The 26469-nt window shown below is 53.0% G+C and overlaps 1 protein-coding gene across 1 annotated transcript in view; it reads left to right on the top strand.

Moving 5' to 3' along the window:
• The window catches only part of KCNK1 (potassium two pore domain channel subfamily K member 1), a 38546-nt gene extending 13697 nt beyond the window's left edge, over positions 1-24849 (top strand). The window contains exons 2-3 of the mRNA XM_045861213.1: positions 21733-22128; positions 23851-24849. Coding sequence (XP_045717169.1) covers positions 21733-22128; positions 23851-24110 — 656 coding nt within the window. The 3' untranslated portion in view covers positions 24111-24849. The remainder of the gene's footprint in view (positions 1-21732; positions 22129-23850) is intronic.
• The last annotated feature ends 1620 nt before the right edge of the window (positions 24850-26469 follow it).

Below are 26469 nucleotides of genomic sequence, written 5' to 3'. Positions count from 1 at the left end.
CCAGCGAGCCACTCGGCCTTTTCAGGTTAAAACTGCCGTTTGGCACTGGGCTGCCCGGTGGTCCGCGTGCGGGGCCCCTCCGACTGGCGCGTGTCCCTGGGCCTGACCAGCGACGGGATCGCCACCTGTGTGAAATGCACACAGTGGGAGCTCTGCTTTCTTGTGCGGTGGAGTGGCTAGTAATGACGTTTCGGGACCTCTGGGTTAAAAATAAATCCAATTCAGTCATTCGAGGAGCAAGTCACTCACTCGATGCTTGGAGGGGTTCTGTTTCTCGGGCTGAGACTCAATGGTCAAGGCCTTGGAGAGCAGGAATTCTCGGTGGCTGTGGGGCAGGAAAGGGACATGCAGTGGGAACGCTGAGTGTTCTATTCTGTGCTTATTATTTATCGTAAAAGTTTCAGACATTAATGCCTGGCAGACTGTGTCTAGGCTGTGGAAGAAAAGGGAGTTACCCACCTCCCCGGCCCAGTAGAAGCAGGACCCTCTCCTGTGGCGGATTTCTTTTTGTGGTGTTATTTATTTATTTATTTATATTTTTGGAAGATTTATTTATTTATTTTTAGGCAGAGGGAAGGGCAGAGAGAGGGAGAGAAACATCAGTGTGTGGTTTTCTCTCATGCCCCCGCAGCCCAGGCGTGTGCCCTGATTGGGACTCAAACCAGTGACCCTCTGGTTCCCAGGCCAGAGCTCAATCCACTGAGCCACACCAGCCACGACCATTGTGTCATTTAAACGTGACATTGATTTTAAAAGTTAGTAAATACGGGTTTGAACGTTCACCCCGTTAGCTTGCATTCCTAAACAGTAAAACAAAGCCAAGGAAGCGTCTCATTTGAGATGCTTAAAAGTGGGGGGACCCTGGGTGCCTCCGCTTCCCCCTACTCTATGGGGTGCCTGCCCTAAGCAGTCACACAAAGACGTGGATTAGGAAAAGAAGAAAATCTCTCTGTCTGTCTGATCAATTTCCAAAATAGGGGCAAGGGGAAAGCCATGATCAGCTCAGGAAATGAAGCAGAAGCAAGAAGATTTCCCTTTGTAAGACAGGTGGGGCCCTGCAGAACCTCTACTGGGCAGCAGCTGGGCAGGGTGCTGACAGACTGGGCTGCAGAGCTGGGGCCCGGGAGGGGGCGGGGTATCCTCCAGGAGGGGGCGGAGCATCCCCAGAAGGGGGCGGGGCATCCTCCAGGAGGGGGCGGAGCATCCCCCAGCGTCCCTCTGGCGGAGCCACCAGTGTCGCAGGTGCCCATGGCACAGGTGTGGGGCTGTGGGACCCAGCTGGGCAGGAGCCGGCATGCTGAATACACCAGCTCTGCCTCCACGGGCTCGATGACTAAGTGGAGCCACGCTCCAGAAAATGGTTTATGCCAGAAAGCACTATTTTCAGAGAGGGAGGAATCACGTCATTCTACCAAGCAGCGGCCCTTCCTACGTTTTGCTCTGTGGGGCAGGTTATGCATCCACACAAGTGGCAGATGCGTTTCTTCTGCCACTTGAGGGTGTGTGTGTCATCTGCCGTTGAGTCGCTCTGACCTGGCCACCCCATGAATGAGTGATGCCCACGGTGCCGCGTCCTCAGCTGCCCATCTCGGCTCTAGACTCGCGCCTGGGGCTTCTCTTCTGTGGGGTCAGTCCAGCTCCCACGTGGTCTTCCTCTGTCCCCCGCTGCCTCCTGTTTGTCCTGCTGTTTCGGGCAACTGCCCACAAAACAAGTGATGCCGCCCACGGTTCGGGCAAAGAACACACAAGCCTAATGGTTAGTTCTCCCCGACCGAAGTCTTCAGCAGTCTTTTTGTTTGGTTGGCTTTTGGGGGGTTGTTTGTTTTTTTATTGCACCCACGTGCATCTTTACTCAGGACCGTGGGTCCACCATTGGGTCCCATCCTGGTGGACCCAGAGAAGAGGCGAACGTGCCGGATTGGCATTTCTCACTCAGGGCCCCTGCCCCCCAGCCCCGAATCAAAGGGAGGGGGGCACCGACTTCACGCCCTGCTTGCTCGCCTTTCCTTCTGACACAGAGCATTCTAACCACTCATCGGGCCTCTGGTAACACACTGCTTGGCATTTCTAGAAAATGTTCTCTCTTTGTTTCTACATCTGTGTTTTCCGTAAGATGAGGGGAGCCTGGGTTGGCCGCATGTGTCTTTGGAGAACCTGCAGCACCCAAGTGCCTGGTTCATCGTCACACGTGCGTGGGGTCATCCTGGCCCAAGCGCGCTCCTGCTCTGGGAGAGGGGACACGGGAGAGGCTGGCTTTCCGACACTTACGTTGCCCAGGGAACCCATCTCTCTTCTAAGAGATACCTCTGTTTTCACCACCCGGCTTCCTTCTGATGTCTGACGAAGTGCTGAGTATTCTCTGTGTTTGTGTCAGATGCTTGATCTGCTCATTAATATCCTGGGGAAAAAAGAATCCAAACTTTTTAAGCTGTTCAGGTTTTTTTTTTTAACAGCTTTGAGGCTATCAGTCATCTCATGAACTTGGCACTGGGGCGTTTGTGTGTTTGCTTGGTTTTCGTTTTAGTGTGTAGTCCTGACTTGTATTCGGAAAACTCCTTCCTGACAGCTTGGTACTGAGAATGCCGGTCCTGCCTATACATGCGCCAGGTTGGAACCCCCAGTGGGGACCCTCCGAGGTGCTCCTCCCCCTCCTTCTTGCTGTGGGCAGCTGCTGAGCTGGGGTCTAGGGATGCATGAGAAAGAAACTGATTAATAAAAAATTGAGCACCTCAAGAGATTACTGCTATGACTTCAATAGCCTCCTAGAGCCGGTGAGGGCAGTGAAGGGGACTGTAAGCTTCGCATCCAGACAGAGCTGAGTTAAGAATTCTCTAAACAGAAAGACTGGAACTCCCCTGCCAAGTGTGTGGGAAGCAGCTGGGACAGAAAACCATATGTTACTCTTGGAAGAGTTAAACGTTTTTTGGTAACATTTGAATACATTGGAAGTATACTCCTCTGGTAAACTATAACATTTTTGCACCAGTTTGGAAAAGGTGTGGAAACACTTATAAGAAGTAGCCATTGTGTGTGGTGTTGCTGTTGCCGTAGGCTACTCGGAGACTGATGTATTGCCAGGTGGGCAGGTGTGTAGCAAGGTGTAATTGGAATTCTTCCCGCTGGACTCTCAGGCGTGGTCAGGAGGCCTAGCCTCACTTCTGACCTCGTGATGAGCTTGAATGGAACAGGCTCTTTATATCCCTAATTCATCATCGTTGATGAAAGACAAAGCAGGCGTGGAAGTAATTCCCTGTAGTTAGAGGTCCATGGTAAAAGGAGTTGGCTTTCAAAGTTATTTTCTTATCACATGAACTAACTTCCCCATGGTGGACATTTGGCAACATTTTACATACGTGTTTTTAACCTCTTACGTAGGCCCCCCCCCCCCCGCCCCGGTTAGTCGCTCACAACAAGGCAATGTTCCTGAAAATTATCCAGAGCAGAGGTCAGGTCTGGCTCCGTCTACCTGGAGCAGCCTCTCAGGACCGCTGTCCCCATGGGTGGTGCTGTCAGGCGCCCTGGCCTTTGTCAGTGTGCCACACGCAGGTCCCTGTGCTGGCTCCCGGAGTCAGCGACGGGTAGGAGACAGCCCCAGGGGTCAAGCACAGCTTAGAGAACCTTGCAGACTGGCCACTATAATACAGGTGCTTGTGCCAGTTAAGATTGCTTTCAGCTTCAGTAACGCATAGTGGTTTAAATTGATGTGTGTGCGTGCATGCATGCGTGTGCATGCCTGTGTGTGTGTGTGTGTGTGTGTGTGCATGCTTTTGCCTGTCTTTTTTTCTCACATTGCAAGGCCGGGCTGTGAGCAGCGGCTGGCATTGGTTTAGCTGCTCCGTGTGGCCAGTCCCTGGTGGTTGTCCCTGGCTGGCGCCCCTTCGCTTGGCTCCTTCATCCCCCCAGCGGCCCCTCGGCATCATGGGATGGCTGCTTGGCTCCAGACCAGGTGTTTATGACAAAGGCAGGGAAAACGAAGATGCCCCAAAGTGGCTTCCCGCCAGCAGATTTCCACTCATCCCATTAGTCAGAGCTGGCTTCTGGGTCGACCAGGAAAGGGAACCTGTGCTTTGCCAGCCTCTGGTAGGGACAGGACCGGGAGAAGGGGTCCTGCTCAAGTGTGAGGGCGTCAGGGGTCTAGTGCTGGGGAGCACCTGCAGAGACTCCGCCTGAGGGGCTTGGGGACGGGCAGACCAGGTGCAAGGGCGCAGCAGGTGTGGTGCCCTGCAGGTGTGAAGGGCAGGGCGTGTTCTGAGACCACCCTGGTTCTCTGGGACCCACCCCGAGTGAGCAGTGAGCCTGGGTGTGTGGGCACCAGAGTCCACCTGAGGAGTGTGGATGCAGCCCTTGGCAGTCAGCAGTGGCGGCCTGGGGGATGGCCAGAGGAGGGGGGTCTCCCGCATACAGAGAGGGAATGAGACAATCCTTGCCTGTAACCTGCAGTGATGACAGAGACCGAGGGATAAATTGGGGACCCTTCCAAAGTTGGTGGCCCCTGGTATCCACTGTAATGTTAGCGGTGAGGGAACCAGAGTCTGGGGTTGCTCCAAGGCCCCTGGTGGGGGGCAGGGGAGCCCTGCTCCAAGCTGCAGGGTGCAGGCAGGGGGCTGGTGTGAGGCAACTGGTCCAGTCATGGGTGTGCTGGCGTAGGGGGGCTGCGGTACCACCCCGGGTACCGCCTGGGATCGTCGGGAGTGGAGGACTAGGTTCGGTGACAGAAGTTGGGCTCGGCATACGGGGTTGGCCAAAAAGTCCGTTTATTTTTTTCTGTAAGATAAAAGACATTTTTCATTTTCACCAATAACTTTATTGATTTGGATGTTTTGAGTGTGTTGGCTGTCTCCCACTATTGGCTTCTGGTGGGTAAAGGCCAGGGGTGCTGCTAAACATCTTCCAATGCATCAGACAGCCCTGCGGCAAAGAGTTATTTGGCCAAAATGTCAAGAGTATCAAGAAACTTCACAAAGCACTTTTGACACGTTCGATCAGTCACACCACCGTCTCTATACACTGCATACACCTTTTGGGGGGTTTCAGTTGCATTTTTACCTTTCTTAAAATCATAAAGCATAATACACTGGAAATGTGTAGCTTCTTCCATCATCAGTATTAAAATAGCTGCACAAAAAATCACCAGTTTTGGTAAGTTTTTTTTTAATGCACACTGATAGGTGTATAGCTGTCACAATACAATCTAACAAAATGTTTCAATGAAGTTAAAGACAGCTGAGCACCGCTAGAGCCACCGTACAGAAAAAAAATGTAATGAACTTTGTGGCCAGCCCAGTACCTAGACTGGGGACTCTCTGTACGAGTGGGGGGGGGGGCATACAAGTATGAGGGGAAGTTAGGGGGCTGGATGGAAGTTTCGGCGTGGGGGTCCCCACACACTGTGCACTGACTGGGATGCATGTCGATATACGAGTTCATAGTTTCACATTTCCTTCTGAAGTGCAGCGTTCTCTCTGATGACCCCCTGTTGCTAGTACGCCGGTTTCCATGGAGTGGGATCCCCTTAAACACACACTTCTCTTTCCTTCTCATGTCCTCACACTGGGGTACCTGTCGTTACCATTTCCAGAAGTCAGGGCTGCCTGCGGCGTCTGGATCGGGGTGGCGGGAGGAGCCATTGCCGTGCCAGCCCTCCCTCCCCTCTGCGCGGACGGGACGTGGCCCAGTCCCTGTGAAACACAACGGCCCTAGTCTCCAGTCCCATGTCATGTGAGTCCCCGCAGCCCCAGCCATGCTCGGTGCAGAGTGTGGAGGGGCCATGGGGGTGGCCACCGTCCCCATAGAGCTGTCTCGGTTCACCCTTCTTTTTTTAAGATTTTATTTATTTATTTTTAGAGAGGGAAGGGAGGGAGAGAGAGAGAGAGAGAGAGAGAGAGAGAGAGAGAGAGAGAGAGAGAGAGGGAGAGAGGGAGAGAGAGAAACATCAATGTGCGGTTGCTGGGGGCCGTGGCCTGCAACCCAGTCATGTGCCCCGACTGGGAATCGAACCTGCGATGCTTTGGTTTGCAGCCTGTGCCCAATCCACTGAGCTATGCCAGCCAGGGCCGAAGTTCACCGTTCTTTACACTCACATTGCTCCTCGTCTCAGCAGCTTCATGGTGCTCCCAAAGCAGTCCCCCTGCTGATTCCTGTACGCACAGACATTTGTCACCCTGCTGGCGTGGAGCCCTTCTAGGCTCTTGGGCACACAGCATAAACACACAGACCAGGTGCCTGCCTCCACCGCAGCTGGGGCAGCAGTCGGCACGTGAGTAAATGAGACGGGTTTGGGGATGCAGGAAATTGACACAGGCTAGCGGGCTTCAGGGTGAGTGGGAGAGGATGGGGCTACTTTAGAGAGGCGGACCCGGAAGCCCTCTGTCGAGGCAGGGGTACTGGTCAGCGGCCTGAATGCAGACTGGTGGAGAAGGCTTTGAAGCTGGGGGACAGGAAGTGCAAAGGCCCTGGGGTAGGAGCTCGGGCTTCTTGAAGGGCAGACAGAGGCCCATACATCCAGAGGAGGGCAGCTGTGAGGGGCACAGTGGCAGGAACTTGGTCGAAGAAGTCACCGGAAGCAAATCCTGTAGCGTTCCAGAGCAGGGAATTTAACATTGCGTCCTAGTTCCGGCACTTGTAATGAAAGTCACTGGAACATTCCAATGGGAGGAGTGATGCGATGTCACTTGCATTATTAAAAGTGAATCGTCCAGTCTTGTAGATTGAATGGTGGCCCCAAAATGTGTGTGCATGTCCCAACCCCCGGAACCTGTAGATACGACTTTATTTGGAAAAGGGGTCCTTGCAGATGTAACTAAGCTACAGACCCTGAGAGAGTGCTCCTGGGTTACCCGGGTGGCCCCTGAATGCAGGGACAAGTGGTCCTTACCACAAGGGAGAAGAGGCGCAGACACAGGGAGAGAAGGCTGCGCCCAGGCGGAGGCAGAGACTGGAGTTGGGGCTGCAGGCCGGAGCCGCCACCTTCCTTGCAGCCCAGAGCCCGCAGGGTCTGGAAGAGGCAGGAAGGGCCCCCCTCCCCCGGAGCCTCCGGCGGGCGGTGTGGCCCCGCCAGCATTGTCATTCCACTCTGGCCCCAGACTGTGGAATGATGTACTTCGGTTGTTATGAACCACCAGGTTGGGGGGAATTTCTTACGGCAGCTGCTGGAAACTCATTCAAGCGTCTCAGGGACTCAGTGCGCATGGGGGGGACGGGGAGTGGAATCCTGGGGACCAAGCAGACGGCGGTGAAAGTGACCCCAGGGAAACTCCCGTGGCCCGGGTCAGCAGCAGTGGGAACGATGGAAGAAGAATTCAAAACCGACTTGGTGTTTGTGCTGAAGAGCCCAATAGATACTAGTACTGTTACCGGAAATGGGATTCTGGGGGGGGGGGGCACCCTCGGGCTGAGGCTTCCAGGGTGGGAAGTGGCGCTGGGGCGGAGGTGGTGCTCAGCATGACACCCTCAGGAAAGCGGTTGGGGACGTGGTCATTGGGAGATGCCCCCGCCACATCCCTGATGGAATGTCGAGCAGGAAGCCAGGCATGAGTTAGCTCAGAAAAGAGGTGAGGGCGAGTCACTTTGGGAGTCGTTAGTATGTAGCTCGGTCAGCTGTAATTTGGAGTCCTGGGAAGCTAAAAAAAGTATCAATTCCTGTGTTCCTTCCCCGGCCGATTGAAATAACTCTCTGGCAAAGTATGTAAGAGTTTCCCGAGTGAATCTGAGCCCAGGTCGAAGAGCCACAGTGAAGGACGGTGTTTAAAGTCACGGTTCTGATGCGACCCCCGCGGCGGAGCTGTCTGAAAGGGTCCCAGCAAGGCTGGCCTCTGAGCCCCCTGGATGGCCATCGTTTGGGGGTGGCACCCTTGTTTCTCTTTGTGGGACCGAGTACAGACGGGGTAGTGTCTGAGAAAGCCTGGCCGAGGTTCTGGCCGCTGGCAGCTCCCGGGGGAGGGAGGACCAGCGTAGGATGCTGGGCGGGGCCTGTCAGCCCCTGAGAGTGAGGTGTGCCCGCAGCCCGGGGAGCCCAGTGGTTCCAGAGGGAGGAGGAGGAGTCAGTCTGGCCAAATTGTGCTGAGAGCTTGAGAAGCACGAGGGGGAAATTCAGTTCCGGATTTCTCCAGATCGCAGCCCTTGGCGACCTGGAGAAGGCAGGCTCTCGCCAGCAGAGCCGTGGAGGCGGAGCTGGTGCGGAACCCGTGTGCGGGGGGGCGTGCCCACAGACCTTCCCACCAAACCTGGAGCGGTGGGGGGCTGGAGGGGCCTCTTCCCCACTCATTACTTCTGCATCACCCCTTAAAGTCCGGCACATCCGGGAGTTAGACAGTTTTATTCAAAATGACTGTGTTGGAGCAAACATTCAGTCTTGTGGAAAGTGGTACCTGAATCTCCTTATTCACGTGTCAGTTTTATAAATGGTGCGTCATCTACGCCTCTGTTCCTCCCGTTCACCTCGTTCTCTTTCTGTACCCTCGCCCGCCGGTACTCCCTGGGCTTCTGCAGCTGTTCAGCTCTCACGGTCGGTCCGTTGTCTCTCCCCAGCAAGGTTGTTCCAGCTAACAAATCACAGCTGCTCCACACACGCGTGTGAGTGGTGGGGTCACAGCTCATTGCCTGGAACACAGCTGGGGCTCAGAGAACAGGAGTTGACACTTAGGGCTGAGATAACCCAGAGGCAGACGGCGGCGCAGCCACTGGCTGGGAGTGAGGTGAGCGTTGTGAGGTCCTTTGGCAGGAAGGCACAGGAGCCACTGAGGTGGATGGGACCGTTCCTGCCCCCGAGACCCAGCTCCTCCTCTGCTGAGCCCGTGGTCCTCCCTGCCCCCAGCTCCCCTGGGCCAGTAACCCGAAGTGCCACGGTGCTGGTGGGACTGCCTGGCCTTCCGGTTCTGGTTCCAAGTCCTCACTCCGCTCTGCCACCGTGCTCTCCGGGGATCCCTGTGTGCGGCCGCAGTAGTTCCCGGGGGCAGTGGACGTCCGCCCAGCACGTGCCGGGGTAGCTGTGCGTGGCCGATGGCAGGACCCATAGCCTTAGGGAAGTGGCATTTTCTGCCACACTGCACATCAGGGCTGGGTTGGGGAGGCCAGGGGGCGCTCTCCGGGCTGTACTGCACCCCTGCACCCTGGCAGATGGACCGGGGCTCCTCTGAGTCGTTGGTCCCACGTTCGGGAGCAGACAGACAGCTAATGTGGTTTAACCCCTTGGAAACCCTGTGGAGGAAGCGAATCCATTTCCCTCTCTCCATCTGGTCCGCTGTGGACTTTCAGGCTGCCTGAGGGCTGGGCGTGTGCCCTCCTCAAAGAGCAGCCTGAGGCTTTAACAACTCCGTGGGGGAGATCGCTGCGGCTTCCGTGTAGGGGGAGGGCAGACTTCCCGGGCTCTCTGTGCAGAGGCCAGACTGGAAGGACTACAGAAGGTCCAGACCTTCCTTCTAGAGCTTCTCTCGATGGAAAGCTGTGTTCTCACATGCACGTTTCAAACCCTCGGCTTTTTTGTTTGTTAGTGTAGCTTATTGTCAAATATGTACAAAAGGAGGGCTCTGTGTACAGCAAATACTCCCGGCATCCACAGGCTCACGGCGGGCACTCCGACTGTTGCCGTTCTGCAGAGATCCCACCTTCCTTTTCTTTCTTCCTGGCAACTGTATCAGCGAACTTTGGGCAGGCGACGCTGTCGTGCTCTCGGGGGCCTAGGACGAAGGCGCTGCGGCCCCTCACCTGTACTCCAGGACCACGGCAGAAATGGGGGCCTCTCCCCGTGGACGCCCCCACTCGCGTCACTTCTGACGTAGACCCCGCACCCCCGGGCTGGGACCCAGAACTGAGGGAAGCGGTGCTTCCCAGAAGGAAAAGTCTGTCACGTTGTCAGACACTTAGCAGAAGTGGAAAGTGTTGCATTTTTTCACATAGATAGTGTGATCGTGTCCTCTGAGGGCGGGAAGTTAACACTCGAAGTTCCCTGGTGGGAGTATGTTCTGTACTCCTTCCATGCTCCGGGGCAAGTGAGTGTGGGAACGACCCCGAGGAGGAATCCAGGCCCCTAAGGTTGGCTCAGCGAGTACCTAAGTGCCTAGGCTGCCAGGGAGCTCTCAGAGTGCCAGGGTCTTTCTCTTTGGTGACGTGGGTGGTCGCCAAGTGATGAGCATGCACCGGGGTGTCACCTGCCCTCGCACGACGGGGAACGCCATCTTCTCGACCCCGGTGAGTGGATGTGCGTCCGTGCTGTGTTCTAGGCCAGGACTGTGCCCTTCTCAGAGGCCTGCCCCTCGGGGAGGGAAGGACACTTTGGATCTGTCACCCCATCTGACCGGAAGGGAGCCGCCTCTCCCCACCAAACCTTTCAAGTTCCTAAAGCAGGGAGAGCTTGAACTTCTGAACTTACAGCAGGTGCCGTGACTGTTTCGTGCCTCTATTTGTTGCAGTACGCCACCTGGTAGTAGAGACATCCAGTGGGAGGAGGCTGCAGTTCCCACCTGCCTTTGACATCGGGGTCCACCGGGATCCTCCTCTGTGGTACTGACTGAACGGCCACCGGGCTGGGTCAGTGTGGGATGGAGGAAGGGAGTGAGAACTTGAGGGGCAGTTGGATTTTTCTCTTGTTGTGGGGGTGTCATGAGTACTCCCCCACACTGCAGAGACCCACACGGCCCCTGTGTCTCAGATTGTTCCCTGAGTGCTGCTGTGAGGTCCTGGTGGTCAGGGACAGCTGTGACCAGCATGTAGGACGTCTGAAGGGCGTGGGGAAGAGGCAGGCAGGTCTGCTGGCAGCCTGGGGACAGCCTGGCCCACAGCGCACATATAAGCGGACCCCTGAAACCCAGGAACATTTATAAAAAACTGTGTATTTATTCTTACATGTTTAAACTTCAGTCACCTTCAAAGCACTCTCATTTCATGCAATATGCCCATCAAGATGTTTCTGCTGCTAGGAATGGTTTTGGAACTCATCGATTTTGATGCCTTTTAGTGCTTATGCTGTTTTTTTGTGTCACCTCTTCCACATCGGCAAAATGTTTCCCTTTGAGGACTTTTTTCATCTGGGGAAACAAAATGTCACGCAGGGCAAAATTCGGTGACTATAGGGAGGGTGGGTGGGGCAGAGGGGTCATCCATTTTTGGTAAAAAACCGCTGAACACTCAGCTTGGTGTGGGCAGATGCCCTCGTAAATCACCCGTCATGGAGTGGGCAAATGTGTTGGAAGAGGCTCAGGAAAAATTCACTGAAGCCAAATGCAGCCTCTCACAACAACACCAGCTGGTATGTGCACTGATACAGATGGGTTCCTCGTATACTCACCTAGTGGGGGAAGCCTGTCCTACAAGGGGTCCGCCCTCCAGAAGATAATTCTGGGTTTTTTTGTGTCCCCCTTTGTATTGTCGAGATGATTCAATGAGCATTAACTAGAAAAGTCAGCATTCCTGCTGCCTGTCACCACCAGACCTGATACGCAGAAGCAGGCATTGAATCTCTATGGGCGTCTCATTCAGATGGCCGGCGATCTGAGAAGACTGCAGGTTATGGGCCCCAACAAACTGTCTTACATTTCCTTTCAAGCCTTTTTATAGGGAGAAAAAAAGTGTAGGTAAGGGGTTTGGAATTTAAGGGAGAAAAAAGTGTACGTGAGGGGTTTGGCATTCAGGAAAGAAGTTAATCAGATAAAAGATGCAGTCTTTCTTTTTTTCTTTTCTTTTTTTTAAATTATAGACTTTATTTTTGTTTATTTTTTTAAAGATTTCATTTTTTTAGAGAGGGGAAGGGAGGGAGAAAGAGAGAGAAACATCAATGTGTAGTTGCCTCTCACGTGGCCCCCACTAGGGACGTGGCCTGCAACCCAGGCATGTGCCCTGACTGGGAATCGAACCTGTGATGCTTTGGTTCACAGCCCACGCTCAATCCACTGAGCTACGCCAGCCAGGGAAAAAGATGCGGTCTTTCATCTGTTGACTGGCAGGTGATTGTCCATCTGTGTCCCGTGTCCTGGGTGATCTTCTTTATCTGTTTCCTGGGCAGCAGGAGGTCTCTCCTTGGGACACAATAGCTCGAATTGCTCTCTCCTGGAGGCCGGGTGGGCCGTACCTCAGTTCCTGAGACCATAGCTTCTTACACACATTAACTACTAAGCTTGTTAACTATTACCTAACACTGAACTTTTCTGACTCCTGAGTTCCCCGTCACTATGTCTTTGGGCACCGGTGGAGGAGTTTGCCATCACTGCATTGGTATCTACCATCATTCCTGCTCATCGCTCTCCACGTGGATTAGTCACGTAACCCTGGCAGCACCCCCGTGAGGTCGGGAGGGTCACTCACGCCTGACGGATGAGGGGACGAAGGCACACGGCTGGCAGGAAGCACAGCCCGGGTTCGGATTTGGGGAACCGCGGTTCTCGGCCAAATAGCACCTTCCGCTCCCAGGCCTGACCTTGCACCTCCCCCTCTGTTCTCAGGGTTCAAGAGCCCCGATGTCTTTAAAGTCTAACAGGGAAAACTGACCTTATTCTGGGAGCCTCTTTCTCCAAAAGGGATAGAGCGTTTCACTCCGAGAGGAAGCGGACATCTATGTGTTCGCCCCACGTAACCAGAACCCCTGGGACATTACTGTTTGGAGTCCCAGGTAAGGCAGGAGTGGGGATATGGTTTGGTTCAGTCAATGCCCAGGCCTCCCCCCCATGCCTTATACAACGGGAGGGTTCAGGGCCACGTTGGTGTCTTGCCGGGAGCTAAGCCTCGGGCAGGCCAAGGTCTACATCGACAGTCTGCGGGGCGGAAATTCAGCACCAGGTGAATGGGGTGAACGGTGTGTCTTCTCGTCGTGCAGCATGCGTCCCGTTGCCTCGGAGCCTGTCTCTCTGCCCCGGGGCCAGTGCTCACTGCTCCCGGGGGAAAGGAACTGGAGCCCGGAGCTGTCTGCCCAGCCTCGGTGCCCAGGGGAAGTGCCAACGGCACGAATTGAAAAGCCTGTTCGAAAGGACATCCCTGGGACAAGGCTTTACAGTAATGACTTCTGAACTGGGGGTGTCGGGCTGCAGGACAGTTCTGTCCAACTTGCAGGCAAACCTGAGGGGAGAGGCCGCCACGGAGGAAATGCTGCCTCAGTTCATAGGTCAGGAAGCCTCGGTTTACATATCAGGCTTTATCCAATCAATCAGTGAAACGCCGGGCTTTTGGAAACACTGGACCCCACTGTTCTGTTGCTCTCTTCAACTTTCCTGTTGTCAGAATTTCTAAGAAATGGCCAAGAATGAGTGAGAGGGGAAAAGAGAGATTGATAAAAACCCACAGACTGGGAAACGGTGCGTGATTCCTCAGCTGTGCGCTTCCTGCAAGGACCAGGCTTGGACTCGGGTTGAGGCCGGAGAAGCCGGCACCTGCGCTGCCTGTCACCTGCCAGATCCGACACGCAGAGACTGGGCTTGAATCTCTGTGGGTTTTCATTCAGACGGCCGGCAGTCTGAGAAGACAGCGGGTTTGCCCCCTACTGGGCCATCTTACATTCCATTTTCAACTGGCCCTTTTCATAAGGAGAAGACAAGTATAGGTAAGGGGACTGGAATTCAGGGAGAAGTTAATCAGATAAAAAGCCGCAGCATTCTTTCATTCGTCCTGGGCTGAGGGCTGGGCGTCTCACCCTGGAGCACAGCGGCTCAGACACCTTCTTGATTGCCGTCCTCCTGAGACACACAGGTGGAACTGCTTGTGGTCTCCTAGAGTCAGTTCCTGAGACAATAGCTTCTTTCATACACTGATCACTGATCTCATTATCTAGTACCTGAAACTAAACATTTTCCAACATTTGAGCCCCCATAAGGGTTTTAACTCTTTCTTCAGGTGTTCCGAGGTGGGGGGTGTCTGTGTGTGACACAGCAGCCGGGGGAACATGGGCATGTGTACCTGTGGGTGGCAGCCGCTGGTGTGAGAGGGGCGGGCACCTTGAGGGCGGTGCCTCCTCTGCAGCAGGCTGCAGGAGGCCAGTGTGGATGGTGGTCACCACAGAGACCACCTGTTCTCTCTGAATGGAGACTGGGTAGATCAGAGACCACCTGGGCACTCCCTCCGGGGTAGAGCACCTGTGAACCCAGATGGTGACAAGTCCTAGGAGTGGCCCACGGCTAATGGCAGCTGTGAATAAGAAAACAGATGGGGCCAGGCTGAAGCCTCTTCCTTCTGGGGGCCAGGGGAGGGCCTGGACGGGTCAGTGTTCGCCCGGGTAGCCTGGCCCTCCCCTGGGGCCACTGGTTCTCCAGGGCCGGGACCAGTTTCCGGGAGACCTGGCCGTGGACTAGCCAAGCCCCTTGGTCACTGTCGTTCCTGGGTCCCCTCCATCTGGGAGTGCTGCTTTATCGCAGACACCGGGACTTCTCTAGCTCCTACTTCCCACGGAGTCGGCCACCGCCCCTCTTCCCTTTCCCCCAGCCCCTGTGGCCGGACTTAAAAGCGTGGGAACCACGAGGCTCAGGGCTGCGTGCCTCCTGCACTTGCAGCGGAACTGGGGTAAGCGACTTCGTCACACACACAGCTCTTGTCTGTCGACTGCGGACTGGTGCCCTCAGCTCAAAGAGCTGACCTGAAGGTGAGAGGCGAGGACGCCCGACCTGCGTTTCCTCTTCTGAACGCTCTTCCCCGGGTCAGAACGGGAAGCAGGGGTTCGCAGGGAGCTAGGATGGGGGTCACGGAAAGGTCCCAGGAGTGCGAAGTCTCCCTGTGGTTATTCACAGGCCATGGTCCCTGACGCTCTTGGATGCTCCCAAGCACGTCTGCCCGTTGCTGCCCCTGGGTTCTTCCTGCTTCGGTTCCCGGATCAATCTGGCGCACGGGCCTTCCCAGAGCTGGGGTCCTGGTTCGCTGTCTGCCTGGGTTAAATATGTCTGTTCTGAGCTTTTGATTTCTTGCTGATGACCCTGAGGGAGCTCTCCTCCCAGGCCCGTCAACTCCAGAGAGTAGAAAGAAGGCTCACCTGTGACCCGACGCTCCCTGTCCGAGCTACGGTCCCACTGTCCCAGTGCGTGACGCCAGGGCCAGCGGCCCCAGAGCCTGCCGAGGTCACTCAGACGAGCCAGGTGCAAGCCCGTTCATTTTGTCTGTTTTTTCCTGTGGAAACTGCAATAAATGTGACTGCTTGGAATTCTGGGAAAGCTGCACTAAAGTGTGAAGTAAAATAGTTACAATCTCGTGCTGGGCCGTGGGTCACGTGCTGCCTTTTATGCCCCAGCAGCCTAACAAGGGCATGAAATGACAGTGCTCCACAGACAGTACAGCTGGTCTTTGGGATGTAACAAGATTATTACCTTGTATTTTTAAAATATTTTATTTATTTATTTTTAGAGAGGGGAAGGGAGGGAGAAAGAGAGGGAGAGAAACATCGATGTATGGTTGCCTCTCACAAACCCCCTACTGGGGACCTGGCCTGCAACCCAGGCATGTGCTCTGACTGGGCATCGAACCAGCGACCCTGTGGTTCACAGGTGAGCCACGCCAGCCAGGGCCTGATTTTTTCCATAGGGACATGTACACATAACTGTGATGATTAGCAAAACACGCCCTTGTCTGACTGTTGGCTGTACTTGTACTACTGGAGCATGTAATACCTTCCTGCACATGTGATTCCGTTGTAACCAGCCAAGGTGAGTGGCCCTGTCAGCACCTGGCAAAGTCAGGCTCCTGCACAGGATGGGGGACCTGAAGCTGGCTGTCAGCCCGGTACTCGCCAGCTCGGGAGGAATGGCAGAAAGGACGCTGGATTGTTTGACAAAGTTATTCAACACACTTACATCAGAATTTCGGTCTTAATGGAGTCGGGGTTCTTACGGCGATGCTGGCTTGTGAGAACACGCAGTGACTGTGTGAGAAAGCATCGCTGTGGGGGCCACGCGCCTTAGAAGCAGGCTGAGAAACGGTCATGAAAACATGAAAGACGGACCTGTAAGAGGGAGCCTCATTACAGTTGGGACTCCAGAGCCAAAAACGATCATTTAAAACATTTAAAAGTCAAACGGTAGCCCTGAGCGGTGTGGCCCGGGTGGCCGGGCGCCGTCCTGCAAAGCAGAAGGCCAGTTGGATTCCTGGTCAGGGCGCCCGCCTGGGTTGCGGGTTCAGTCCCCAGGCGGGGCACGTGTGAGAGGCAGCCGATCGGTGTTCCTCTCCCTCTCTGTGTCCCTCTCTGCCCCTCTCTCAAAGACAAATGAATAAAACCTTTTAAAAGTGGAGTAGTAGAGAGTGCCAGGGAAAAGAAGACATGGAGAAATGAAACAATAGGGATCAATTAGAGGTGAGTATTGTTAGTGTTACTAGAATAAGCATGTTCCATAGAGTCACAGGCAATGAACCCCGACAGCTGCCCATCTTAGAAATAAAGAGTTCATAGTAGGACTTCCTGAATCGGCCAAGTTGCTTCCTTAATATTAAAATTAGAAAATTAAACATTTTTAATTGGATAACCTGTGACGAATGATCGATAAGCAGGCAGGAAACAGTGGAAAACTGGACGTTGAATCCGAATCGTGGGCACAGACGGAGCTGTTTGTGAGTCAAGGTCGTGAGGGGAGTCCAGAGAGCCCGGAGGGAGAATGGCTGAATGGCCCACGAGCCCTTTGTTAAATAGACAAATACTGCATACACCCCGTTTTCATGTGTTTTCTTACAGTTTTAAGTGAGGAGACCAGGGGACAGGACCCGAGGAACGGTGAGAGCACCTGTGCATCAGGGCAAGGGCCAGGTCTGACCTGGAGGTCGCAGCTCCGCACACCCTGCCAGAAGCTGGTGCTGCCTGTGCAGGGCCCCGCCCCCGGCATCCCTGGGGGCGGTGCGTGAGCCGCGGGGCGTGGCCTCCCGCCGGAGCTGGGCAGGGCTCCAGGTTCCGCAGACTCAGGCTTAAGTTTCTGAGAATAAGCTCTCCTTTGAATTGGAAGTTGGTGCAGCACGTGAGGCTGGAAGGGAAAGGCAGAGACAGGTGACTCCTCATCAGGGACACGGTGACCTACGAGGTCGCCTTTGACCTGGTGTCGCTCACAGAGACAAACTGGGAACACCCGAATTGTCCATCCCCTGGGGGTGGGTAGAGGAGGTAGGGGGCTTGCCTAGCGACGAACACGGTGTTTAAAAGTCTTTGTGCATCTCAGGATACATTGTTCGAAGGAAACCTGACAGTTGGAGAATAACAATACATGTGGAATACTGTTTATGATGAAAACAGAATAAAACACAGTTTTTCTAGGAATATACATAAACGCTTAGAAAAATTTCAGGGGCTTTTGGCTATAAACTCCTAATAGTGACCTCTAGAGAGAACTGGAGAGGGGGTGGGTGGTGAGGGAGACTTGCTTCATTCTGTACTTTGGAAGTTTTACAACGAAAATGTACTTACTTGTTGAGTCATTGGTGAATTTTACTATGAACCATTTTTAAAATTTTTTTATTGACCAGTTTTAGAGAGAGAGGATAGGAGAAAGAAGAAAAGAGAAAAAGGGAGAGACATCGCCTAACACGTCTGGGTGGGCACGGCGGAAAGATGATGGGCTCCAGTTATTGTTATGCATTGGAGCACGCCACCCAAGCTCTCGGAAACCCGGGGTTCTCACTGGTGAAGTAGAAGTAAGGACTAGGATGGACTCTTGCGCAGATGCACAGTCCTGTGCACACTCAGACTCTCACACGGGCCGGCAACCAGCAGAGACGGTTCTGCGGGGTGGTCAGAGCTCACCTGCCGTCTTTGTACAGCCTCAGCTGCCGTGCCTGATTGCTCGTCCACCGCTGAATCGGGACAGTCCTGCTGCAGAAAGTGCGGGGTGCTCTGCCCCTGATGTTCAGGCCGTGTGCTGGGATCCTCCAGTTTTAAAATGCAGAAGGGCCTCTCCAGGGCGAGGAAGCATGTGGTGCCCTAACTAAGAGTGTTGGGGCCCCTCTCTCTTTGGAAGTGAGCAAGGTGCCATCTGCCAAAGGTGGCGGCCAGGAAAAGCAGAGACCACATGCACGTCTGTGACTTCCTCCACCTGCTGCCCCCTGCCATCTGTGCCTCCTTCTCACGTGTACTCGGCCTCACCCGCACTTGCAGCCTTTGCCAGCATTTCCCTCTCTGGCAAACAAACTTCCTTCTGTAAGCAGGGGAACACGCTGCATATGCCTTAGCATGTCGGTGACATGCATGGTCAGGGCGAGCAGAGTGTTTCCATCTGTGGGTTTTTGAAAAGTATTGCCCTGCAAAAGAGAGTTAGGAAGACCTGTTATATGCAGAGTACCTGGAAGTTAAGTTTTTTGAACCATGGGGAGAAGAGCTTATTTCAAGCAAAAAATAAAAGTTACAGAAAAAGTCAACTGGATGTGATGCCTAGTCATTGTCTTGCCCTAAGTTTCTAGCCCTCCTGAATTCGAAGTCACTCACGGCCCCAGTGTGACTGCTGTCCCTGCGTTGGAGGGCACTGTGGCCGGGAGCCTGGAGAGAGCCGTTGTCTCCCTCTGGGAGGGCTCACAGTCTAGAGGGGGAGACAGAGCGAACAAGTTCAGGTCCAGGGTTGCAAACTAAAGTTGGTTCTACTGAAGAGAGACATGACGCTTATTTCAATAACTCCACTGGGGTTGATTTCAGAGGTTGGCATTGTTCTTTTGTAGCTTTTTTTTTTTTACCACGTATCAAGTTAACTTATGGAAAATGTATACATCGTGCCTACCCATCACCCTAGATAATGTAAATGTCTGTTACGCGTGCAGCGTCACAGCGGGCGGGGACTGGTGGTGCACCTCTCAGAAGAGCATCTGGGCCGTGGGGAGCCTTGCTCTAAGGTGCCAAACGGGGCCCCAGAGTTTTTTTCTGGAGGCCTCACAAGTCAGACAAGCTGGCAGAGTCCCTGCCCGGGAGTTAGCTGGCGGGGTGTCAAGAAACGACCTTTCTTAGGAGACTGTCATGAGTACGGCCCCATTACACATAAATTCCAATGTGCCATGTGGCTGGCTGCAGGGTCAACAGGAAACCCAGCCAGGGTGCAGTTGGGGGCAGGAGTATACGGGTGTTTGCACCTGGGGATGTCTTCTCAGGACCCTGTGTTATTAAGTCCATTTTCTCAGGAGGCTTCATCGTGTTCAGTCTTTGGGCCCCCCAAATTATATGACTAGCCTTCGAAAAATTTACATGTAAGGGTTATTAACATTTTGCTAACTCCTTCATGGTTTGTGATCGATTTTAATATGATTATAAGATTTTAAAATACAAGCTTTGCTTTATGACACAAGGCCCAAGGGCCGCACCGACCTCCTTGCCCCTAGTTAAGGAGCAGTTACATTTCCACAGTTCTAAAGTTATTTTGGCCCTTTGAAGGCAACCTCGAGGGTGATGTGACCCCTGCTTTGTGATTTATCTGGGGGTTCAACTGACTGCACATGAGTACATTCTTCACCCCTCACTGAGGTCCCTACCCGAGCCCTGAGCCCAGAGCTGTCTTGCAGAGGAGGGCCCAGCACCCCGCAGAGAGGGAGGTTCCCCCCTTCCCCCCACCACCCCCCAGCACTGAAGGTATGGGAATGCAAATGGGATGTAAAGTTGACATTTACTTTCCATTCACAAGATTCCGTAGGCATCAGGAAGGGAAGGGGTTCTCAGTGAAGATGTACACGCTGGTGGTTTTAATCTCTCGGTGGGAACGTGTTACTGGCATAACAGCTTCACAGCAGAAGATGATCTCCGGAGTCTCATAATGATTCTCTCTATTGCTTGGAGAGAGCATTGTGGTAAATGGAGGTTTAGTTCATTCTAATAAAAAGAGCTATCATCATGTGAGAGTAAAAATTATACCCTAAGATATTTTAAAACTACAAATTTATTTACTTACTGCTGGAATGAAAATCACGTAATTTATTGGAATAGATGATACGGAAGAGATAGGCTGGGTTGAAATCGGTGTGTTATATATACTCTTAGGAAAGATCACTTCTAAAAATGCTATAAAGAAGCATTATAAAATCGTGCATTTAAAGGCTTTTTACCCAGCGGCACTGACTCAGCTAATCTCATTTCCCCTACAGAGTTCCTGCCGAGGTTGAGCCCCACCCCCTGCCCCGCCTCCCCCCAGCTTCTGCTTGAGTGTCTCCGGGTCACAGTCTCGTAACCAGATTTGGGAATCGTTTTCCTCTTGCCTTTGTTACCTGCATTTTCAGGTTCTGTTTCCACGCGTCTCTGACCAGTAGAACATCCTTCTTCAGTGACTAGTTCGGATCGGAGCTCTGATTGGCCGGTCCTCTGTGATGAGAGCTGCTTCACTCAGCGAGCGGTCTCCTTCCTCCGTCACGTGGTTTCCTCAAAAGTAAACCCTGGATTTGATCCTGCTAACTTTCATCCTGCATCCTCCAGCATGCCTCCACCACCCTCCTGTTATCACTCTCTGGGTCCTGCAATGTGCCCAGCACCCCCGTTAACCACGCTGCTCTCGTGGCAGGACCCCAGGAGCGGCGGAGGGTTTCGAGGACCCCATGGGCTCAGGGACCAGTGCTCAGAACCCTGGTTCGTGGCCCTTCCGAGAGTCTAAGCCCTGGAATCTCCCCACGGAGAAACACGCATGTGTTTAGATGTATACATTGCACGTGATTTCGGGGCGCTCGTGGGCTCCCTGTGGCTCGTTTGCAACCCTCCTGTCTCCTGGGACGCGGGTTGGCGGCCCTGACCCCCAGGCTGACGCTGTGCACGCAGGAACCAGGGAAGACGTGCGACCACCTGGGCCTCACCCGGGGGTTGGAATGAAGCAGAGAATCTGGGTGTCTGTAGCTGAATATTTTTCAGTCATTTCTTTTTAAGCAGGACGGATATATTTTATAAGTCCGACTTTGAAACCACCTTTCAATTATAATTGCAGATGTGAGGATTTTTCGGAATCTAATTTCATACACACAAAAAATGTGTTTAGTTGGTTTTTTTCCTGAACGGACTTGTTCAGACATGTCGATCCTTCCAGGATGATGTGCTGGTGAGATTCTTTAAGTGGCCATTGGGCCCACGCCCTGCAGGCGCTCTCTGGCTGCGGGGTGGGGGACTGGCCAGAGTTGGGAGTGGCCGGGACCTGGTGGGAAGTGAAACGCGTGTTTGTTGTGACCACTGGTGTGTGTTTTTATGTTTGTTTTGTGGAAGCGATGGCATCCTAGAACCTACGGAAATGACAGGAGGGATGGTGTTCTGGCTGTGCCATGTAGCCAGATACCTGAGCGAAATATTTTAAAAGGAGTGCTCGAGGCTGTGAGGTGCTGTGCTTTAGTCTTCCTTTTCTCCCTCGTGTTTGAGGTCTGCGTCCACTTCACCCTCGCTCCTGCAGGGCCCCGGCAGCCCGGCCCTAGCGCCCCACCTGCACCTGCGGCTGTCTGATAGCCCATGCGGTGAGCAGTCTGTTTTGGATGCCCGTGTAGTCTGGCATTTGGACACTAAGAAGGACCCTTGGGGGTAGGGGGGGAGCGTGGGAGGGGGTTGCTCCAGCCTGGGGAAGTAGGTGTCCTGTGATGCCTTTTCCCTGGTGGGGCCCTCGCTCAGCGCTCGGAACTGCTGCTTCCGCCAGACCATGAACTGGAAGCCAGACTCCGCTGTGCTGCAAAGAGCTGCTAAGATTTTACACGTGGGGGCGGCTTCCCGACGGCACGGCCTCTAACAGGGAATTCACTGCGATAACAATTACAGTGAGCCTCTGCGGCGTCAGACCTGACGCCCGGCCGGTCTAGTTCCGGGGGAACAGCAGGTGTGTCTTACTTAAAAGTGCCTTCCCCCTGCTCTTGCTCTCCTCGCAGGTTATGGCCACACGGTGCCCTTGTCGGACGGGGGAAAGGCCTTCTGCATCATCTACTCCGTCATCGGCATCCCCTTCACCCTGCTCTTCCTGACGGCCGTGGTCCAGCGCATCACCGTGCACGTCACACGCAGGCCGGTCCTCTACTTCCACGTGCGCTGGGGCTTCTCCAAGCAGGCGGTGGCCATCGTGCACGCCGTGCTGCTGGGGCTCGTCACCGTGTCCTGCTTCTTCTTCATCCCGGCGGCCGTGTTCTCTGTCCTGGAGGATGACTGGAACTTCCTGGAGTCCTTCTACTTCTGCTTCATCTCCCTGAGCACCATCGGCCTGGGGGACTACGTGCCCGGAGAAGGCTACAACCAGAAATTCCGAGAGCTCTACAAGATCGGGATCACGTGTGAGTACCGGGTGCTGCCCCCACTCCCCGCTCTGCCTGCTCTGCGGTGTGCGGGGAACATGGTAAATGACCTCAGGAAGTATTTCTGTACGTGTGCACCTTCCACTTCGATACTTTTCCAAGAAGTGGGATTTCTGGCCCAAAGTGAATGTGCCTTTTGGTGACTCACAGGACAAACTGACCCAGCGCCTTCCAGATGACATCAGGAGTTCCCAGGACTCCAGAGCTCTCTAGGTGTGGCAGGCCAGGTGCTTAGGGTGTGGGGCTGGCCCAGTGGCATTCTGGGAGCCCTGTGGCACATTTCGCTGCACCGATAAACACTATCTCTGCTTTCTTTCCATACCTTAGGGAAACGTCACCTCCTTATTTTAATTTTTTTGTGACTTAGGGAAGTTGAATACATTTCTATAAAATGTTGGTTAGCTCTGTTTTTCTCGTGTTACTTCTGGTCTTACAAACTTTGCCCATCAGTTTAACTTCCTCAATTTCTCCCATAATACCGAATCCTTGCACAACATTTAAGACTTGTTGTAAGGTGGGATGTGGATTTTTTTAGGCAGTCTACCAGATGTTCCCAAAGGCATGTTATTTGTGGGTAGGAGACACTCCTCCAGCTTTTGTCTGAAAACCCATGGGTGTTTTTGGCAGTAGTTAAGAGTTGGACTAAATAATGAGGAAAGGAAAAGGAGGGGACTTGCCAAGTAGTTTGATTGACATTGTTTTTGCTGTTTCTAAAATACACTGTGTAATCAACACGTAATAGACAAATTCGAAAGGTACTAGGACTGTGTTACTTTACATTCTTAAGATAACCAGTCTCCTTATTCCCAGGATGCTGCCAATTCCAGTTTCCCCAGTCCATATATTTTCCTGAAAATCTCCAACACTGTACCACTGAGAGATGAAATTGGGGATTTTGTTCTTACGAGTTTTCATTTTCTGTTCCTTTTCCGGGATGAATTTTTTTTTTCTGAAAACTGATTTTAAATGTGTGGAAACTGACTTCAAGGGACCTGTTTCCCATCACAGATTCCAAGGAATAGCAGTTTACCTAAACCAACAGGTTGTCTTTGATTTTTGGAGTAAGACACTGGTAGAGTTAGTCAGTGAATGGTCCACGTGCCCCGAAAACATAAATAAATAAAAGACAGCCACATGATGAGAGCTCACCTGGCAGGACCAAGGTGGAAGGGTCACTAGCCACGCACAGAGCAGTTTAATACCTGCGTCATTTCTGAAAGGAACTGTCATCTGTTAAACTGTAATTTCTGTCGCTGAGCTTCTCGTCCTGTAGTGGGGTAAGGGGGGAAGTACCGATCGCTTCCAAGGCGGCCATCTTTGTTGTGAGCACTCCTGATAAATCAGAACTCTCCTAAAATGTCACTGGTGTTTTGAGAGCCACTGCTTACACGTGGGGGGTGGGGAGTGCCCCCCGAAGGTTACCCTTGGGTGAGCACAGTCTTCTCTCCCTCTAACAATTCCACACCAGCCCCAACTGTTTTTTTATTCTCAAACATTGCACCATGTGATTCTGAATAGTCCAATTTTGTGGCAGTCAGTGCTCAGTTTTCTCTGAGTCCCTCCTCTTTGAGCCCTGGATTCCGGGTGTTCTTAGAAATTACAGATGTGGTATTGAGTTTACTCATCCATCCCCCGACACTTTGTGGCGTGACTCGGGTTACCCTGACGGGACCCACTGAAACACACGTTCCTCTCCCGCAGGCTACCTGCTGCTCGGCCTCATTGCCATGTTGGTCGTCCTGGAAACCTTCTGTGAACTCCACGAGCTGAAAAAGTTCAGGAAGATGTTCTATGTGAAGAAGGACAAGGACGAGGACCAAGCACACATCATGGAGCACGACCAGCTGTCCTTCTCCTCCATCGCAGACCAGGCAGCCGGCCTGAAAGAGGATCAGAAGCAGGACGAGCCCTTTGTGACGCCTCCGTCGCCAGTCCACGCCGACGGCCCCGCACACCACTGAGCCGCACACATGGCTTTGCCCTGGGGCGCTGGGTCAGGCCCGGAGCGAGGGGCTTTGCTGCGGTCATGTTTATGACCATGTGAAAGCCAACATATTTTAACAAATGTCTACTGTTTGTAATGTTAAAAACAAAACAAAGCAAGTGAAACAAAGGAAGCGTTTACTCTGGAGGACTGTAATATCTGGGGAAATGGGATATGTACCTGTAATTCATAGGCAACAGAATTATCTAGATGTACTGTTAGGTGAGGACTATTTGAAGCAGTGCGCTGCCGTGGATAGAAGCAGATTTTATACTTTAAATTGGGGACTTCAGGGTTTGCCTTGAAATCATTTAGCTAAAGGCTAAATAGCAACATTTATATTTAAAAGCAAATAAAAGCATAGAGATTTGTTTTATAAGTAAGTTCATGTGTACTGGTTTGCATGCATACATCCAAATGATTATTTTTGTAGCACCTACGTTAAACCTACTGTTTATAATGAATAGGTCAGCATTAACTATGTACATATGGAACATAAACATGTTTATATCCTGTACATACAGTTATAGGTCAGATCTCAGCAAACTTCTTAACCCAAGATTGTAGATATTTTTCCTCTTGATTTCTTTTTATACTAAAGAATCGAGAGTTGCTACAATAAATAAAGAGGTATAATGCAGTGAGGAGCAAATGCCTATAGTATTCTGCTACAATGAATGTTTCTACCCTCTTGCAATAAATAGTACAATGTCAGAGGTCTGTGAGCATTTCTCTGGGGGCGGACACGTCGTGTAGAATATGATTTATAAACTGGGTTGAGACACTTGCTTTGAAAGTGCAATGTGATTTGCAGTCACCTAGACTACACAGTGGAATGTGACCGTAGAAGCCCCAGATGAAGAGACTGTCAGATTTACCTGAGAATTTTTAAGTTATCCATGGAAATAAATAAAAATTATAGCTGGTTGCAATCTTACGCTTTCATATTTCAGGAAAAGTTTTCTTCCATGTAGGTTACCTGTAGGAACTCCTTTGTAGAAACCATGAAGGTGACATGTCAGTGATGTGTCAGGACATGATTCAGGAGAGGAAATCAGACAGACTTTGTGACGCTGCATGATAAGGAATGCCCAGTGACCTGCTGGCTGTGCCTCACCTCCCATAGGAGCTGTCCTACAGGTGGGGCGCAAGGTGTTGCTAGAACTAACCCCTGCCTATGAGTGGAGCTGGCTGCACAGCCTTCCCTCAGGGCACTCACTCAGAACCTGTGCTGCATCGTCACATACCACCCCAAGTACTGGTCCCCAGCCCTGCCCCCACTGGTTCAGCCTTCAGACACGGGATCCCCTGGCTTACAGCAAGGCCCTTCTCAGTTGTATAAAATGCCATCTTGTGTGAGCAGCAGAAGCAGGTCAGGACTTCCTGGCTCCGCAGCCCCCACGCCGCTCCCTGCTCCAGTGCTGAGCTGTCCTCAGCAGGGCTCTCCCGTGAGGAGTTGCAGGCGGTCCTTGCTTCCTCCCCGCCTGGGTCCTGCTACCCCGTGAGCACGGTTCTGTCTTCCTTCCACCGTGGAAGTCGGCTCTCAGCAGGCAGGCCGGCAGCTGAGGTCTGGTATGTTCGGTGTCACAGAGCTTGGAACGGTGCCCAGCGCAGAAGGATAAGTCTCAGAAACAGTGGTTACAGCTGGGGGTGTCGTTGCTTTTTGTTCAGTGCAGGAGGAGCGACTGGCCTGCCCCCACGAGAGGGGATGCAGCAGGTCTAACGCGTGCAGACGCGCCCTCAGGAGACATACTGCGTTGGGATAACAGGAACAGCCGAGTGCAGACCTTACTTCTCAAAGCTTCTGTGAATCTGCAGGGGGTACACTGCGCCACAGTGCCCTTCACACTGGCTCTGTTGTTGTTAACGTGCAGGGTGAGGTGGAGAACTTGGAGCACGTGCACTCCCCACGCCCTGCCAGCTTCTCAACGTAAGGGAGCATCGTCCCTGGACTTCGTCATCGGCCGAGGGACAGATGCTGCCCGGTGGTCCTGAGGGAGGGGCACTGACCAGGACGGACGCTGGGCCCTCTGCTTGGAGGTGAGACAGTGGACCACAGAAGGGGGTTCAGAGTGGTGAGCAGGGGATCGGCTGAAGGAGCCACTGTGGGGCAGGAATGTTCTAGACGGAGCTCCTCAGAGCCCTGCAGAATGCCCAGAGGACAGAGAAGCAGCAGAAATGAGTCATTCAAGGCGTGTGCTACTGTGTGTGAGCTTAAACTTCCACGAGTCCCGCGGGTGTGTTCATTTAGAGCAACAGACACACACTCTTGTGAGGAGAGAACAGGACCTCAGAGGAGGCATTCTCAGCCTTTCAGAAATTAGAGGAATCTGACA

The sequence above is a fragment of the Phyllostomus hastatus genome, unplaced genomic scaffold (assembly GCF_019186645.2).
Source record: "Phyllostomus hastatus isolate PE091 unplaced genomic scaffold, TTU_PhHast_1.1 phas_contig_148, whole genome shotgun sequence".
In the NCBI taxonomy this organism is placed as follows: Eukaryota; Metazoa; Chordata; class Mammalia; order Chiroptera; family Phyllostomidae; genus Phyllostomus; species Phyllostomus hastatus.
Note: the sequence above shows the minus strand (reverse complement) of the source record. Positions and strands in the feature narration are given on the sequence as shown.